Source organism: Festucalex cinctus, chromosome 8 (genome assembly GCF_051991245.1).
Source record: "Festucalex cinctus isolate MCC-2025b chromosome 8, RoL_Fcin_1.0, whole genome shotgun sequence".
Lineage (NCBI taxonomy): Eukaryota > Metazoa > Chordata > Actinopteri > Syngnathiformes > Syngnathidae > Festucalex > Festucalex cinctus.
The window spans coordinates 16,579,004-16,595,824 of NC_135418.1; the positions used below are offsets into that span (position 1 = coordinate 16,579,004).

The 16,821-nt window shown below is 41.0% G+C and overlaps 3 protein-coding genes and 1 long non-coding RNA gene across 9 annotated transcripts in view; 3 read left to right on the top strand and 1 right to left on the bottom strand.

The window, feature by feature from the left end:
• srgap2 (SLIT-ROBO Rho GTPase activating protein 2) overlaps positions 1-1,934 on the top strand; it is a 69,270-nt gene extending 67,336 nt beyond the window's left edge. For 2 of the 4 annotated variants that reach the window (XM_077529311.1, XM_077529312.1), the window contains exon 23: positions 579-1,934. In XM_077529311.1, the coding sequence (XP_077385437.1) occupies positions 579-1,121 (543 nt within the window). In that variant the 3' untranslated portion in view covers positions 1,122-1,934. The remainder of the gene's footprint in view (positions 1-578) is intronic. The other 2 variants (XM_077529314.1, XM_077529313.1) reach the window with 1 other exon arrangement.
• Positions 1,935-4,731: 2,797 nt separating this feature from the next.
• ikbke (inhibitor of nuclear factor kappa B kinase subunit epsilon) lies at positions 4,732-13,886 on the top strand. 3 transcript variants are annotated; one of them, XM_077529317.1, is made up of 21 exons: positions 4,732-5,050; positions 5,445-5,536; positions 5,629-5,766; positions 5,913-6,042; positions 6,294-6,475; positions 7,748-7,908; positions 7,982-8,092; positions 8,201-8,380; positions 8,484-8,680; positions 8,851-8,909; positions 9,026-9,117; positions 10,191-10,292; positions 10,388-10,445; positions 10,713-10,825; positions 10,887-10,963; positions 11,036-11,075; positions 11,158-11,259; positions 11,857-11,953; positions 12,423-12,517; positions 12,583-12,654; positions 12,737-13,886. In XM_077529317.1, exons 2-21 carry the CDS (start codon positions 5,447-5,449, stop codon positions 12,798-12,800), a joined length of 2,160 nt encoding a protein of 719 aa, XP_077385443.1. In that variant the 5' UTR covers positions 4,732-5,050; positions 5,445-5,446; the 3' UTR covers positions 12,801-13,886. The 3 variants fall into 3 exon arrangements, with proteins under 3 accessions (XP_077385443.1, XP_077385442.1, XP_077385444.1); XM_077529316.1 differs by lacking the exon at positions 4,732-5,050 and having other exon boundaries at positions 5,060-5,536; XM_077529318.1 differs by lacking the exons at positions 4,732-5,050; positions 10,887-10,963; positions 11,036-11,075 and having other exon boundaries at positions 5,060-5,536.
• On the bottom strand, positions 4,877-8,354 carry LOC144023649 (uncharacterized). The gene is made up of 2 exons (XR_013284585.1): positions 8,174-8,354; positions 4,877-7,926 (listed from the first exon to the last, which is right to left on the bottom strand). It is a non-coding gene; the product is annotated as an uncharacterized LOC144023649 (long non-coding RNA).
• Positions 13,887-14,020: 134 nt separating the features above from the next.
• The window catches only part of rassf5 (Ras association domain family member 5), a 34,114-nt gene continuing 31,313 nt past the window's right edge, over positions 14,021-16,821 (top strand). The window contains exon 1 of the mRNA XM_077529319.1: positions 14,021-15,020. Coding sequence (XP_077385445.1) covers positions 14,297-15,020 — 724 coding nt within the window. The 5' untranslated portion in view covers positions 14,021-14,296. The remainder of the gene's footprint in view (positions 15,021-16,821) is intronic.

The window sequence follows — 16,821 nt, forward strand, 5'->3', positions numbered from 1 at the left end:
GATACCGATACCAACTGCCGATACCAGTAGTACATTTTGACAAATAAAAAAAAAACCCTAAAAGATATTTTTAAACAAATATATTTCCTTTAATTTTGACCAAAAAAAACAGCACAGTCACTCTGCAATAGTCCTAACGCTCAAAATAAAACACAAAAAGATTCACAAATTTGAAGTATTTCCAAACCGGTGAAGTTTTGGTGAAAAACTGCTGCAAGCTAGCGCCCGTTACAGGCAAGGAGGACTCACTTAACGTCTTCCCCCTCTGCCATCGGTCGCTTGTACTCGTCTGCGTCACGAGTACTCGAGTACTTGAAAAAAGGCTGGTATCGGCCCGATACCGATACCTGGTATCGGTACTTGCCCATCCCTACTTAAGATTTTAAGATACTTACTTGTCTTGTGTGATTACAACATTGACTTTAGAAGATAAATTACGGGTACTATTCTAGTGTAATGGAAGTATCAGAACTTTGTATCAGTGACTACTCAAGAGTTGAATACTCGCACAAAAAAGTGGTATTGAACATCCTTACTTTGGAAATCAATTGAGTGAATGTTTCTTCCCTCTGTTGCAGGACATCGAAGCAGCAATGAGCTGCGCTCTGCATGAGCTGAGGGAGTTGGAGCGACAGAGCACCTCCAAACACACGCCTGACGTGGTCCTCGACACGCTGGAGCAGCTGAAAGGAGTGAGCGGCGGCGGAGGAGGTGCGTCGGAACCCTCCAGCCCGCTGCACTCCCGCCTGTTACGGGACGGCGAGGGGGGCTCCTCGCACGCCCACCCGCTCCAGCGCAGCGCCTCCTCCGCCAGCGACGTGCCCTCCTCCTTCCGGGCGGCCAAAAGCCAGCCGAGGAGCCCCCTCCCCTCCGCCACGTCGCCTTCCCTGTCCGCCTCCTCCCTCTCCTCCTCGGTTCCTTCCTTCCGAGAGCTGCGCCCGCCGGCGACCAGGCCCAAGCCGGTGGTCTTTCCCAAGAGCGGCGGAGGGGGCGGCAGTCCAGCCACGGGTTCGCCGACGTCCACCGTGCCCCCGACGCCGCCTCCCCCGCCGCATTCGCTCCCCCACGCGCCTCCTCCGCCGCCTTCATCCCAGCCTAATGACAAATCCTGCCCGGCTTAGCGCCTCCTCGTTCTCAAATCTGATCCTAACGCTTTAAAAACAGCAGGTGTCGGAAGCACTTAGTTTGTTCTCCATACAGTGCATACTTACTAACCCACTCCTCGCTGTAGCATTCAGACGTCCCAATCCGGTTGCATGGCAGGCAACTTTTCAAGGATGTTCGAGTCTTTCACAAGGGAACAGGTCAGATGAGCTGTTTTTAAGGGGGGGTGGACCACAATCACAGATTTACATGAGGAAGAAAAAGCACTGTTGAATCATTTTGAAGACCCTGTAACAACCAGAAGGGATTTTTTGATTCCTAAGAAGAGACTGTGAAACGTTTTCAGCGCTCTTGAAATGAAACACTGTCTTGCTGCTTCACATGTGGAAGACTGGAGATGAATTTCTGTATTTAAAGACTGGGCCAAATATCAGCGTGAGTGATTGAGAGCTTTATCTCTTCTTCCAGTCTTTATTTTTTTTCTTCCCAAGGATCTTTGTCAAAATGTAGCCAAAAGAAATGCTAAATCGGGTGGGGAACCACAAGCATTGAATCTCTGAAAAACTTGTATAAAAAGCCCGAAAACGTTTAAAGGGGAAGACAACCCAATAAAGTTATTTACAATATTATGCTAGAATTATATGCAGCCCCAGTGTTCTGATTAATATAAGTTAAAGGGATACTTGACTCATTGAGCCATTTTCAGCAGTGAAAAGTTTATATTTTGTCAAGAATGAATTTGATAACTTCATTATTTTTTATTGTACAATTAGTACCTTTAAAAAAGTATTTTTTCTACTTGCTGTCAACTGATGATGACATCACCTGTGCTGAGAAAGTAGGTAGCAACCAATCATGGCTCAGTTTACTGACCAAACAGGTGAGCCATGATTGGTCGTTACCTACTTCCTCAGCACAGGTGATGTCATCATCAGTCGACAGCAAGTAGAAAAATTATTTTTTAAAGGTACTAATTGTTCATGAAAAATAATTAAGTTACCACATTAATTATCAACAAAATATTAACTTTTTACTGCTGAAAATAGCTCAATGAGTCAAGTATGCCATTAATTAAGCAGCAAAAATCAGCAGTTTTTTGTCAATATCAGAAGGCGGCTGAAAATGACATCACAGTTGCTCAGGCAACGACCAATCAAGGCTCACCTGTTTGCTGAAGTTGAGCCATGATTGGTTACCTGAGCAAATGTGTGTCATCCAGATGACAAGTGACAAAATGGCCGCCACCAAAGATGGCGGAAAATAGGTGGATTTTTCTGCTTAACTCATATTCCACAAACATAATATTAATAAAAAATAAAATTAAAATAAACTCTGAATATTTATTAAAATTGATTACATGTACTTAATATATATAATATCATAAAATAATCATATTATTAATGTTAAATTATTTTATTTTTTATAAATATAGTGTTTACACTAGTGGGTATCCATACACATAATGTAAAGATACATTTTGGGTTGACTTCCTCTAAATCATAATAAGAAATATTTGATTGTTGCATATATATTTTATTTTTTTTTATGAATTGAATCTGGCTATCAGAGATGACCACGGATAGCGAAAAGGTTCCCCAGCCCTAAATCAAGCAATAAGAATAATGCAACGCTGGTAGTTTGAGGCATTATGCTGCTTTTCTCCTGCAGCTCTTCTTCTATGTGTAGGGGACCACTGAAAGCCAGCGTTTCTTTTTCTTTGTGATGTTGGACTGTACACGCACACACATGTTCTCCACATACGTGTGTGTGGTGTTTTGTGGCAGCTAAACACCTTTCAGGTTGCATTTGACATTTGACAGCAGCTTACAGTGACTACATAGCTGACAACATCCTTTTATGTATCTGCAATACCAGCAAGAGGATCAACTAGGAAAAAAAACAAAAAAAAAAGACAGCTTGCTCTTATAATTATACTTCACACTTTGCAGTAAGAAGAGTTTAATTATTCTAATGGTGTTTATGTGTTTATTAATCATTAGGGCAACTGGAAGCATGGTGCTGAGGGCTTTTAAGTGTGTTTAGAGCACAACCAACCACCTCATCCAATTACTTCTTAAGCACCCTTTTCGTCCGACTTTTTCACTGTTATGGTCAAATGTGGAACCGTGTAGCCGTCTGGTTGTGTGCATGCGTGTGCCGCTATGTGAGCATGCTTGGATGGGATGGATGAATCCGTTACAAGAAGATGGCCGAGCTATATGATGAGGCAAATATGTGGTGTCGCTCGTATGTTTTTATTCGCAGGATTTTTGCAATAACGCAACAAACCATTTAGTCAAACGCAACCACAAAACTCTTTGAAAGAGTGGCCAAAGAAGAACCGATTTATTATTACAGGGAGTAGCCCCATTTAAATATGTAAATTAGATTTTCCCACATATAAGACACTGCATCACGCTCCCCCACATATTACACTTGTACTTTTTTTGTTTTGTTTTTTGTTTCTTTGAATCTATCATGTTTGTGTAATATACTGTGTATTTTTTGTTGCTCTTACCTCATCGCAACAACTGGAGGGACTGTGACTGCGTGCTTATGTGCACACAAACAAACATTGATGTGGGTGGTTGGTGCATTTGATCTCAAATCAATCATCATGCACTTCAACAAAGTTGGCTTTATGTGTGGAATAACTGTGTGCGGGTGATTTGTCAAATATGCATTTGTGCCCATTTGGAAACAGAACTAAAAAAGAAAGAAAAAAGAGAGAGGCTGTAATGACAAATTTATTTATAGTTGTCTTTGTATTACTGGAGAATCCTGTGTTGAGATGTACTTTGTATATACAATGTTGTACATTACAGAGGTACATTCTTCTTTTTGGTACAATATTGTACAGTAATATCAATGGTGGTTTAATCAAATAGGCCTTATATAATTCTATGTGTAGTTCCAGTTGTAGATCTTTTTCTTTTTTTTTTTTAATAAACATTGCTTGCTATGAATTCTGACTTGTCTCATCTTTGTGCTCAAACTGACAGGTTTAAGAGTAACCAAGTAACCTATGTACAGACAAAAGTAAGAGGTGTCAAATCCAGGTTCAAAAAGTAATACACCCTGCCACCGTTTGCCTTTATCAAGTTGGTGCTTCTTCACGTTTACCTTCCGATTGTGTAGAACTGTCATTTACCTGCCAATTGGGCACCAGTTGTGACTATAAAGCCATGTTGTTGTTTTTTCATTTTCTGGATCTGGATTTGACAGCTCTAAAAGTAAAATGTTTAATATCAGCAGCCGGTTGATGCATGAGACTAAAATAAACAAATATATAATACATTATACTACAACCAAGTATATTCAGTTTTACCTCTATGTATATCGTATTTTTATTGTCCCCCACCCACAGGGAAGTGGCCATAAATATTGAGACAACCAATGACTACAACTCCCAGAAGCAACCTCGTCCAACTGAGTAACTTTTGGGATTGTGCTTTTAGTAACACCGAATTTGAAAACAACGAAGACAATTATTTGTAAATAAAATATTTCTGTATATATGATTTTTAACACTGCTATTGTTATGCTTTCGCGTTTCTTGTATGCTGAAATATCGGTCCAGGAACGACGCACGGTGCATTAATTGTTATGTCACGTGACCCACTTTAAAACAAGTCATTTTATCTTTCGAAATAAATTAAGTAAACTTTGTAGCTACAGTCCGCATCCTCAACAGTTGACATTTAGCTAACAACTACCAACTTTTAGATAGTGTCATTTGTTTGAAACGGGCCACGTTCGCATTCTAGCCTCATTTCCGCAAGCAAAACTGAACCACAGCAGCAAGCAGACACTTCCTCCGTGAGTCGAAACGCTGAAATGTGGTTACCAACGCCACTCTGAGCTATAAATACAAAAGTTTTTGGAGTCCATAAACGAAGGAAAGGATCGTCCGCAGCAGCAACCATCGTAAATCTTTCAATCTCAGGTGTAGTTTATCTTCTTACGGAAGTGTTTACTTCAACACGAATGAAAGATAGGCTAAGTCAGATTTAAATGCACTTTTTGGGTCGTAAACTGACAGCATTGAGCGGCACAGTACAAGTGCAATCTGCTAACTACTGCTAAGCTAATAGACAGCAGACATGGTTACAATTATTTTGTAGCATCTCTGGTTGACGTTCATACCGTGCTGTCATACTGTAAAAATGACACTGGCTCAGAAAATTCACACACTCCTCATATATTTGTATGTATAGGTAGTGAGAAATACTGTCTGTATTTGTGTTTGACAGTGTGCTACTTTTGTATTTCACTTGAACGATAGGAACTACTTTTTGTGTCCATGATCTTTTTTTTTTTTTTTTCTGCCATAATATCAGAGATGACAGCAAGTACGCCCAGCTACCTGTGGTCCTTACAGGATGTCCTGGGTCAAGGGGCTACTGCCTGCGTCTATAAGGCTCGAAATAAGGTAACCTCATATTTTTTTGCTTATACATGTTTTTGTTTTGTTTTCATCATCTACAAATGAATCACCACAAAATTGTTGCAATGTTTGTTTAGCGGACGGGTGCGTTGGTAGCCGTGAAGGTGTTCAACTTGGCGAGCTACAACCGCAGTCACGAGGTCCAGATGAGGGAGTTTGACATGTTGAGGAAGCTCAACCACAAGAACATTGTCAAGCTTTACGCCGTGGAGGAGGTAAGGCTGCCACTTCATGCAGGACCATTACATAATCAACAACGTAAACACGAGAGAAGTTAAACAGAAACGTTTAACTCTTCCCTGTGTTAAAGTAAAATGTGAATGTTGCTGAATGTGTCAAACCGAGTTGTTCACTTTTGCAGTTGCCGTCTAAACAGAACGTTCTAGTCATGGAATTTTGCTCAGGGGGAAGTTTGCTCAACCTGCTTGAAGAGCCGGAAAATGCTTTCGGCCTGGCTGAGACTGAGTTTCTCACTGTATTGCAATGTGTTGGTAGGTTAAAGACAAGTTCATTAAACGTGTGGTTAAACATACAGCAGACCCTTAAAGGTCTAATGGAATCTTCTAGCCCAGTATGTGTTCCTTTACCTCCAAATAATTTGAGTATATTTGTTCAGTCGAACCTCACATTAAACAGTACACGAGAAGTAGCTCTCATTTTCAAAACACTTGGTGAACCCTGACCTCAGCTGCCTATTAAGTGCATTTAAGGTGAATATTTGCCTCCTTCCGTTCTGTTTTAGTGCAGGGAATGAACCACCTACGAGAAAACGGCGTGGTGCACCGTGACATTAAACCAGGCAACATAATGCGGCAGACGGGCGAGGACGGCAGGTCTGTCTATAAGCTGACTGACTTCGGTGCGGCAAGAGAGTTGGAGGATGACGAGAAGTTCGTGTCCATCTACGGAACTGAAGAATATCTGGTAAGAAATCGAAATTTACTGTATTGTGATTGTTGTGATTGTTCCATGCCAGCTATTCATTGTAAATGGCACCTTGCATATTGTACTATTAATATAAATAAATCAAGTTAGCCTTAAAGGATAGGGAAATGATTTTCGTATTTCTTTACTTCGTCATTCACAAACGTAACGGCTATTAGATTGTGATGGGATGATGAAGGACGCTGAGGTGGAAGCCGCAGAGGGATATTGCGCATTTTCAGATCGCAGTGATGGGTACACAATGTGAGAAGAATTACAACATAGATCCGTCCCCTTGTCCACGTCAAGACCGTTCGTATATCGAAAATAGTATGTAAATAGAGGCCATTTTTCGATGCAAATTTTATGCAAAGTACCTTAAAAAGGGACGTTTGTAACTGGAGTTTCCATTATATGTCAGTCGCGATGTATCACTTCAACATGCAGTCATTTGTGAACTGGTAGACTTTTTTTATTTTTTTCTATTATTTACTACAAAATTCTATTCACTGTTCTTGTGCTGAGTCCAAAGCCATGTCTAATAGGAAAAATAGTGCTTTGCCACCATCTTCTGACATATGCAGCTAATTGTCAACATTTTAAAACTTGGCCTTGTAAAATAGAAATAAACAGAAATTATAATTTGTCAAAAAGTCCATGGAACACTTGGTCATCCATGGGCACATGCTGTTACTGTACATTGATGCACATTTGGGGGTCGCGTGGGGTGTTGGAGCCTATCTCAGCTGGCTCTGGGCAGTAGGCGGGGGACACCCTGGACTGGTTGCCAGCCAATCGCAGGGCACACAGAGATGAACAACCATTCACACTCACAAGCACACCTAGGGACAATTCGGAGCGCCCAATGAACCTGCCATGCATGTCTTTGGAATGTGGGAGGAGACCGGAGTACCCGGAGAAGACCCACGCAGGCACGCAGGGAGAACATGCAAACTCCACCCAGGAAGGCCGGAGCCTGGACTCGAACCCGAACCCGACTCCTCAGTACTGGGAGGTGGGCGTGCTAACCACCCATTCACCGTGCCGCCCATGTGTGTCATTATTTTCACTTTGCGACCTCTTGTGGGTAAAATGATTAACGCACCAGCTTCATTGGTCCATAGGCTAGCAGTCAAATGTTGAGAAAAGGGGAAGAACAGACAAATTCCGTTTTGAGTAAAATATTTAACGTTAACTTAGTAGCATAAGCATTTTGTCAAATATCCCAAAAATTACATGTTTTTTCTATTACATGTGTGCGTTTGTGACTAGCACCCAGACATGTACGAGCGTGTGGTGCTCCGTGCGCATCAGCAGAAGTCCTACGGCGTGAGCGTGGACCTGTGGAGCGTCGGGGTGACCTTTTACCACACTGCCACGGGGTCTCTCCCCTTCATGCCATTCAGAGGGCCCCGCAGGGACAAGCAGATCATGTAAAGTCTTGAACATTGCTGTGAAAACATGATTATTGAAGCCATTGGTATTAACTTGTGTTTTTCTGTGCAGGTACAAAATCACATCAGAGAAGCCCATGGGGGCCATTTCTGGATTACAACGGATCGATAACGGACCAATCGAGTGGAGCTCGTGCCTGCCGGACAGCTGCCAACTGTCACAGTATGCCACTTTGGTCATTAGTGGAACCTGATTGCGCTTTTAAGCAACAACATAAAAAATAACAGTTGGAAGATTGCTCACCCGTGTCAATTTGAACCGTCTCCATAGGGGACTCAAGGTGCATCTGGTTCCTGTTCTTGCCGGCATACTTGAGGCGGACCAGGAGAGGTGTTGGGGCTTCGACCAGTTCTTCACAGCCACAACAGACATCCTGCAACGGCAGCCAGTGCACCTGTTTGCCCTCCAGCAGGCTATGGCGCATTGTGTCTACGTTCATCATTACAACACGTGAGTCTGCGTATTTTTGGAATGTTTGTAAACACAAAGCAGACATTTAGCATTGTTTGTATTTTATAGCCAAACCTGTTGTTTATTTTGCGCATCTCCTCAGGGTGTCTGGGTTTTTCGAGGAGGTGGCAATGCAGACTGGAATTGAAGTCCAGCACCAGCAGCTGCTCTACTTGGGCCATGAACTCCCACTAGAGGGCAGCATGAAGGTGGTCAACCTCCCTCACACTACAGCTGCACGGCCTCTCATCCTGCTGAGTCACGGGCCAGAAGCAAAAGGCAGCCTTCCCTTCAGGGAACGTAAGACGCACACGTTTTAATTTACAGTACATCATGTGTAATGTCATTGTCTGCTACATACAGCAAATTGAGATACAGTAAATGGCCCAAATGTTAGTACAATAATTATACTGGACATCAGTATACTATTGTTAATGGATTGCTTTTGTGTCTTTATATCCCATCTGTAGCAGAGACACCAATCATCCCAGCCAAGTTTGACGTAATGGCCGACTACAACTTCACAAAGGTAGCACAGCTGTGATTTTTTTTTTTTTTTTTTTTTTCAATTCTAGCCTCATGGAAAAAAAAAAAAAAAAACACCATCAGGTCATTGTTACCTCTCCCTCTTTAATGTCATTGAAGATAATAGTTGGAGTGGTCCACCAGTATCTGAGGATAGTACAACTGCTGCACTCACACAGGGAACTGCTACTAGAGGGATTTTACAGTTACATGTGAGGAGCACGCTTCTTATGATTGTCACTTCACATTGGAACAACTCAATCGAAATGGCTGTCCTTTTGTCATTTCTGCCTGCTTGATTATAAAGATCATGATTATATTGGTAATAATTGACATCACAAATAGGATGATCTTTTTCTTTTTTTTTTTTTTGGTACAAAACAAGAAAATGTTAAAACTTTAAAAAAAAATTAAGAAAAATAAAATTCTTTGAAACACTATAATTGTGCAAGTTCCTTTTGGATGAAACAAAATTAATTAAATTGTGTTATTTTAAAATAAAATAAAAAGGTGCAAATTCATAAATTTAAACAACTCAACTTTTTTTTTTTTTTTTTTTTTTTTTTTTTTACAATTATGCTGATTTTGTAATCCGTGAACCAGAAAGTTACATAGCAAAGGGACTGACAAACAGAAAACACAATTTTGCCATAGTAGTTATTTTTGCCACCTCTCACGCAAAGTCAGCGGTGATAAGCTCCATCTTAACTGATCCAATAAGGAACAGCCTTATAGAAAATGGATGAATGGGTAGTTATTTTAGTAGTTATTGAGGCATGGCATCTAGAAGAGAGATTGAGGAATTTTACACAATTTATAAATTATTAACTCTTTGGCCGCCAAAAATATTTAATAACGATTAGTAAAATCAGGATGTATGCTACCATAAACGTTAAATGACGTCAACTGCCTAAGTGCCTGGTCATTGGGTTGTGGAATCAAAAACAGCCACCAACTATGGCCAGCAGATGGCAGCATTGTATCTCTTTTCAATGGGCTGATGAAATCTGATGAAATGGAACGTTTTCAAGGATGACGTAAATGATCAAAGCCTTTGTCACATTAAATCTAATTCACAGAGCGTCACTAAACAAAAACATATTCGTGTCAAAGTCACCATTTTGGAGAAAATGTATCTTTTCACAAAAAGCTTGTTTTCTACTTATGTGGTACCCACACTGTAAATGTAGTAAGAGCACACAATATTTGGTTTAAATGAGTTAAAATGCTTGAAATTGGCTAACACTGTTTTGTTTTTGTTTTTTAACTCACAACTGTATTTCAGGATGATGTTGCGCAGGGAGTGCGGGGAAGCGATGCACAGTATTTCCCAGATCAGTCTAAGACTCAAGTCCTGCCTCGGCGTACAACACAGGATATTCACTCTGTGAGTCTGCTTGCACACATTCACAGTCAAATAAAGGGAATTTCAAAAATGCCCTCATCCCAACTTTTTCCTCCCATGTCGTTCATATTATGAAGAGATCGCCATGCTTCGGCAAACATGGGGGCAGCTGATAAGGATGACAGGTTGCAGCAGGTAAGCCATGCCAAGAGGCTTATCCTTCGTTGTACTGTAAACACAGAAGCAGGACATTCTGTTTTGCTTAAATTGGATCAATGGAAATGTTCAGAGTTCAGAATAGTTGCAAATGAAAGTAAAGGGAATGGCTGAAAGGGGATAGATACATTACCAAAATCATCAATAACAAAATTCAGGCCTTCATTTTTTGGTACTTTTGTTAATAATAGTGCAGACTACAAATACGAATATTACTTGACACATTCGCTGATGTCCTCCATGCAGATCAACGAGCACCTGCCTGGGTACGCCGCAGGCATTCGGGAATTTCAGAACCGCCTGGATCACTTGCAGATCGAGCAGGCCAAGCTCGCAGAGACCCTGAACAGTGACAAAAGGTACAAAGCAGGAAGTTCCCAATTCACGGCGGTGTGACTTTTGACCTCTTGCCTCCTCCAGCTGCCAGAAAATGCAGATGCTCCTTCAAAAGATTGTGGCGATTCATCAGCTTTACCGTAAAGACAGAATCTCAGGAAGTACATGCACAAGTCTTTAAACTTCACATTCATGGTTCCGTTGTGCTACCTAACTTCACATTTTCTCCACAGGATTGTTATATAATGATGAACAAATCCACAAGTTTGAAAAGTATGTGCTCCACGTATCTGCTGGACTGCTCTCTCATGCTGAGATTGTTATCCCATAACATGTTTATCGTTGTCTTTGATAGAATCCACCTATCCTCGCACATCAAGCGGGTCAAGTCGCTCACCAGAGAAAACTGTGTGATAAAATACAAGGATCTCTTGGACACCACTAGGACATGGAGCAGGTCAGAGCATGTTTCAAACACAGAAACTGAACTTTTAACTCATTCCCCGCCAATCTAGTAAAAAATGATCTTTGACGTCTATAGTCGTCATTGGCAGCGAATGAGTTAACTTTGACCCAGATTCGCTTCGCCTCGGACAGAACCTTTTAATAGCACCTGTAAAGTGAAAATAATGGTTGTCTGAAATTGACACACCACAGAAAACAGTGTTATTATAAACAGACCTGGGAAAAAAACTCACTGTGATGGCATACACTTGGGGCAGACAACGAGGCACTTTCAAGTGGTCACACCAGTCACTGTAAAGTGAGATTATTTTTTCCACCTCTTCTTCTCCCCTCCTGACGCTTCCACCTTTTTGACCATGACATGCGTGTACTCACAGCCGACAACGAGGCACTCTACATGTAAGCATGGCAAGCTAGCTAACCGCATGTCACTCTTGAGGTGTGAACAAAGGCAGTCAAGTTCTTATAGAGTTGGGGAGGATGAGTCATTTTGTGCCATGAAATTGCAGAAATGACCTGTATAATGTATATAGAAACAAATCACTGATTTCACTTTACATAATCAAATATGTCCTTACTGTATCTGCAGAATTTTACTGGAGATGCAGAACCATCTACAAGACTTCAGTTCCTTCTGCACGGGCCTGTTGGCTGACCTTGAGATAACTGAGCAGCACCAAAACAAAGTGAGCTGGAGATTGTGGCTACTAGTCACGTTAAATGAAAACTATTTTGTTATGATTGAATGAATGAAGTATTACTGAAAAAAAAAAATGTTCTTTAGTTATGATATTTTGAGAATGGCAAAATTTGTTAAAAACTAGGGGTCAATGGTATGATTATTGAAAAAAAAATCAAAGAAAAGAATGACCCCAGTTTGTGTATGTTTATTTTTTATTTATTTGTTTATTTATTGTTTTTTTTTTCCCCCCTCAGAATCAACACTTGCTCTATATTGCTAATATCGATGGAGTATTTCATTGTTTGTGGCACTTAAATTAAAACCTGATAGGTCTTGATGTAGGGATACAATTTTACCAGCAAAATTGTGGCTTTATTCTTGTGTGATTTAATAATACTAATAAAAAAAAAATAAAAATTTGGTTTTAATTTTTTTAAACTTGTTTGAATGCAACATGCATCCATCGGCCTCAGACTCTAGACAGAATCTTGGTGACACTACAGCCAAGAAGAGCAGGACAGCAGCAGCCGGAAATACCAGTCAGGGACAAGGAACAAATGGTGTCAAGGTTTGTGCTTGTGTAAACATAAATAACAAACAACTAGCATGCTAGCACGTCTTTCTTTGTTCTAGAATGTACCACCTCAAGGAAGAAATGGAAATCCTGGTCCGGGAACTGCAGTGCAGCAACACCATTATTGAGAAGTGAGTCGTACATCGTCATGTCACAAGACGAAATGAACAGATTAATTTCAGCGTACTGCTTGTCCTGATTTTTTTTCCGCAGTCTGGAAGCAGTGAACTCCGCAGTGGCTGTGAGGCCGAGCTTGGCTCGGCCCGCCACACTGTGACAGTTTTAATTGCCTGGTGAGCACTTGCTGGGTGACCGCCGCTATGCTATCAAAGACTGCCTGCTGCAAGAGGGAGCTGAAGACGGCAGATTGCGAACCAATTAAGAGATAAGATTCACAGTTGGGGACAAAACACCACTGAGGGATTTTGTGTGTGTGGTTTGCCAGCCAGAACTTCAATGCAAACCACATTAATACGTTTTATCCATCCAACCGTCCATTTTCTATAGCGCTAACCCGTGCAAGGTCATAGGAAGGAATCATATGACCTCACTAGGGATTTCACAGTATTCACAATATTGCCGTATTAAAAGTGTCTCGAAATCAACGTGACAATTTGTTATTGTGCGCGTAGGATGATTATTACTGTAGCAATAATAGCATTTTGGAGGTATACAAATGTAAACGTTGGATGGACAAGATAGCCATGCATGACATCATGACTCTTTTTCACAACAAACTGTGGGAAAATAAACAAAAATCACTATAAAGCCTATGAAGAAAAAGAAGTCTTTGGTTCATGTGCCGGTCCACTCACCTGTACCTTCCTGCAATACCTTGAGCTTATAAAATATAAATATCATACCGTGAGATTAATACTGTGATAAAACCGAACCACGAGACGTAGATATCATTACATCTCTATACCTCACTAAAGAGACTTCCGTCTAACAGTTAAACCTTAAAGTCTCGCATGACATTTTGTTTACTTGAGGCAGTTTCATTTAGTTGTTTTCTAGTCTGTCTGTGTTGTTTCCATGTAGCAAATTATGCTGTTGTTTTGATTTTATCTGCAAAACAAAAGCACAGCGTACTGACTCAGATTTTATTTTATTTTTTTAATACTGTACTTTAAATTAGGTCAGGCTTTAATGTGCACTTTGATATGCTTTAATGATGCATTTCGGTATTTGTTACATCTGTAGCTTTGTTGTTGGAAATCATTGTGCCTAATATAATGAGAAAAGTGAAAGTAAAAACATATATAATGCCCCCTCCAGTTTCCAGGAACACCTCTGTGAAAATGACTCACCATGTTCTGAAATGTTAATGTAAACAAAAAAAACTTGCTGGGGTTGTTTGTGAGCATCTGTTTTGTACAGTTTGTCAGAGCAAAATGTCACAAGTTTCATACTTAGCTTTATACTTATTTATATTTTTTTAAAGATGCTTTGTCATTTGTGAGTTAACATTGATACTTTATATGGGGGGAAATTATGAGATTCCAACCATAATGTAAGTTATGTATCAGATGCAATCAGTACTTCTGATGTGCTTCATGTACGTAGTCTCCTGTGTATTGATTATAAAATGTGATCATAGCCAAATGATTTCATGTAAAGAAAATAATGCAAAGATGGTTCCGTTGGTTTCAAAGAACTGTAGCAGGCTGGTGACGTCACGGCGACACGCTGGTGTCAGGCGCGAGTTGAGTCAACATTCAAGGCACGGAGGGAGCACAACACGGCAGACACATCAAGCACTTAGCAGTCGCGATGGCTTCTGCGAGTGTGGTGGGCCAACACCCGGCCCAGCACAGGCTGGACTCGGAACCGCTGCTTCGGGTCTTCAAACCGGCCGCCGGCAGGAAGAAAATCACCCTTCCGCGGAAGTCTTCATGGGAGAAAATGATGTTGAGAAGATGCGGTTCTGCCACCGCTCCGAACCAAGCCGGGACGTGTCATTCGCCTGCAGGACCAACGGGCGACACGACAGTCGTAACCGGCGGGTGCCGAGGAGCCTCGTCTGCGCCCGCTTCGCCGCGTAGCCCGGACCGGGCTGGGCAGCAGGGCGGCGTGCGCTTCGACTGGCGCTCCCCGGCCGGGAGAGACGCTCACGCGGTAACGGACCGCAACGCGGAGGCTCAGCTCCAGAGCTCCCCAGTAGATGTCACGAACAGCACGCCGCTTGCTGCGCGTCACCGGCAGTTTCTACACAACGGACGGGACCATGCCAACAAAGGCGCCGCACACCCGAGCTTTTTTAGCTCGGTGTCCGCCCGGGACGAGAGCGGAGGTCTTCCTCTGGAGCGTCTCACGCAGGGCAGGACCGGAGTGGTGCGGTTGGCCCGAAACGAACCACCCCGCAGAGAGGCCTGGGCCATCTTCCCGCTGACGGCGGACAAGGGCGCGGGACACCGGTTCGAAGCCAAGGCCGTTACGCAGGACTGGTGCGACGCTTGCAGCCGCCAGATTACCGCACAGGCCCTCGAGTGTCAAAGTGAGTACTACAATTAAATGGTCTCGATTTGTGTGCAAGCTCGCGCAGTACTAGTAGCAAGCGATTGTCAACTAGTGCACAGTTTTTCCCCAACTAGTAATGAGGACGTCACATAAAAGCTAGTGAGGACAAAGCGGTTCATTCTACAACTAATGTACTGTAAGTTACTACTAATAATGTAGTTAATAGTGAGGCGTCTGAGGACATAATAGTGAGGGCAAATATTTCGTACTAGTAACAATTACTAGTAGTCGTGAAATTACTACTAGTACTGGTAATTTACTGAGGAGGACAAAGCGCTTCATACTACTAATAATGTACTAGTTACTGCTACTAGTAATAGTAGTAGTAAATTAAGTTACTAGTAGCAAGGACAAAGATTGTGATACAAGCAAGAAGTAGTAGTTGTCAAATTAGTACTATATTGAAGTAACTAGTACTGAGGACTAAGGCTGGGAATCTTTGACTGTCTTACGATTCGACTCGATTACGATTTTTGGGTCTACGATTCGGTTCAGAATCGATTTTCCATTTTCAAACGATTTTTGATTCAAAATTATTTGATTGTCAAATGATTTCTGCTTCAATATACAGATATGCACAACATTGTAATGATCTACTCCAGTCTGCTTTGCAAGACAAAATGACAAAAAGAGACATTAAAGTGTCTTTTTTTTTTTCTTTTTTCTTTTTTAAAACATTTATTAATTGTGTATTGTAAGTGTCTTTTTCCAAAAAAACATGATGTGGGCTGCAAATGCCTTTTACCATTCTTCATTCATTTCTAATTTAAATAAAATCGATTTTTGGCTATTAATATCGATTCAATTCGATTAATAAGTAAGAATCTCAATTCTTTTATGAATCGATTTTTTTGGCACACCCCTACTGAGGATAAAGAGCTTGATCCTAGTAATATAGTTGCTAGTAGTAGTAGTAGTAGTTGTCGTCGTAGTAATAATAGTAGTAAAGTTACTAATAGCAACAAGTAGTAGTTGTCAAATTACTACTAGTACTATTATTGAAGTCAGTATTACTGAGGACAAAGAGCTTGATCCTAGTAATGTAGTAGTAGTAGTAGTAGTGAAGCTACTGTTAGTAGTAGCATGAAACATAGTTACTAGTAGTGAGGAAATATTAAGGACAAAGATTTTCATACTAGTACTAGTACTGAAATTACTTGTACTGGGAACAAAAAGTTTCATACTACTAAAGTACTACTAGTAGTGAAGTTTGTACTATGCTGAGGACAAGATTTCCATACTAGTATAAATTACTAGATGTACTTAAGTTACTACTAACATATCGTTACATATACTGAGAACAGATTGTCATACTAGTAACATAGTTACTATTACAGTAGTAGTGAAATTACTACCAACATATTATTATAGTTCGGACATTGAGCTACTGGATTTCAAGCACATCAAATGTATTCTCTAACAGCTTTCCATAATACTAGGTAAAAAGTGACATGACTACTTTTAGTCGGACAGAGTCAATCTACTAGTGTGCTGGTGTTATTCTACTAGTGCACTTAATTGTCTTACTAGTGAGGACAAATAGCACACTAGTACATGTCATGAATCTTAAGAGCAGGTCAATGATTTTTAATAAATGCTTAGGTGACTCTCCATATAGCGATACAATTCACTTTATTTTTATTTTTATTTTTATCTACAACTAGTAGGTAAAAAGTGATGCTCGTATGACACACTTGCTCAACTCGTGTGCCATAGTCATTCTACTAGTGTGCTGAATTGTATCGCTATTGAGGACAAAGAGCGTACCGTTATATAGC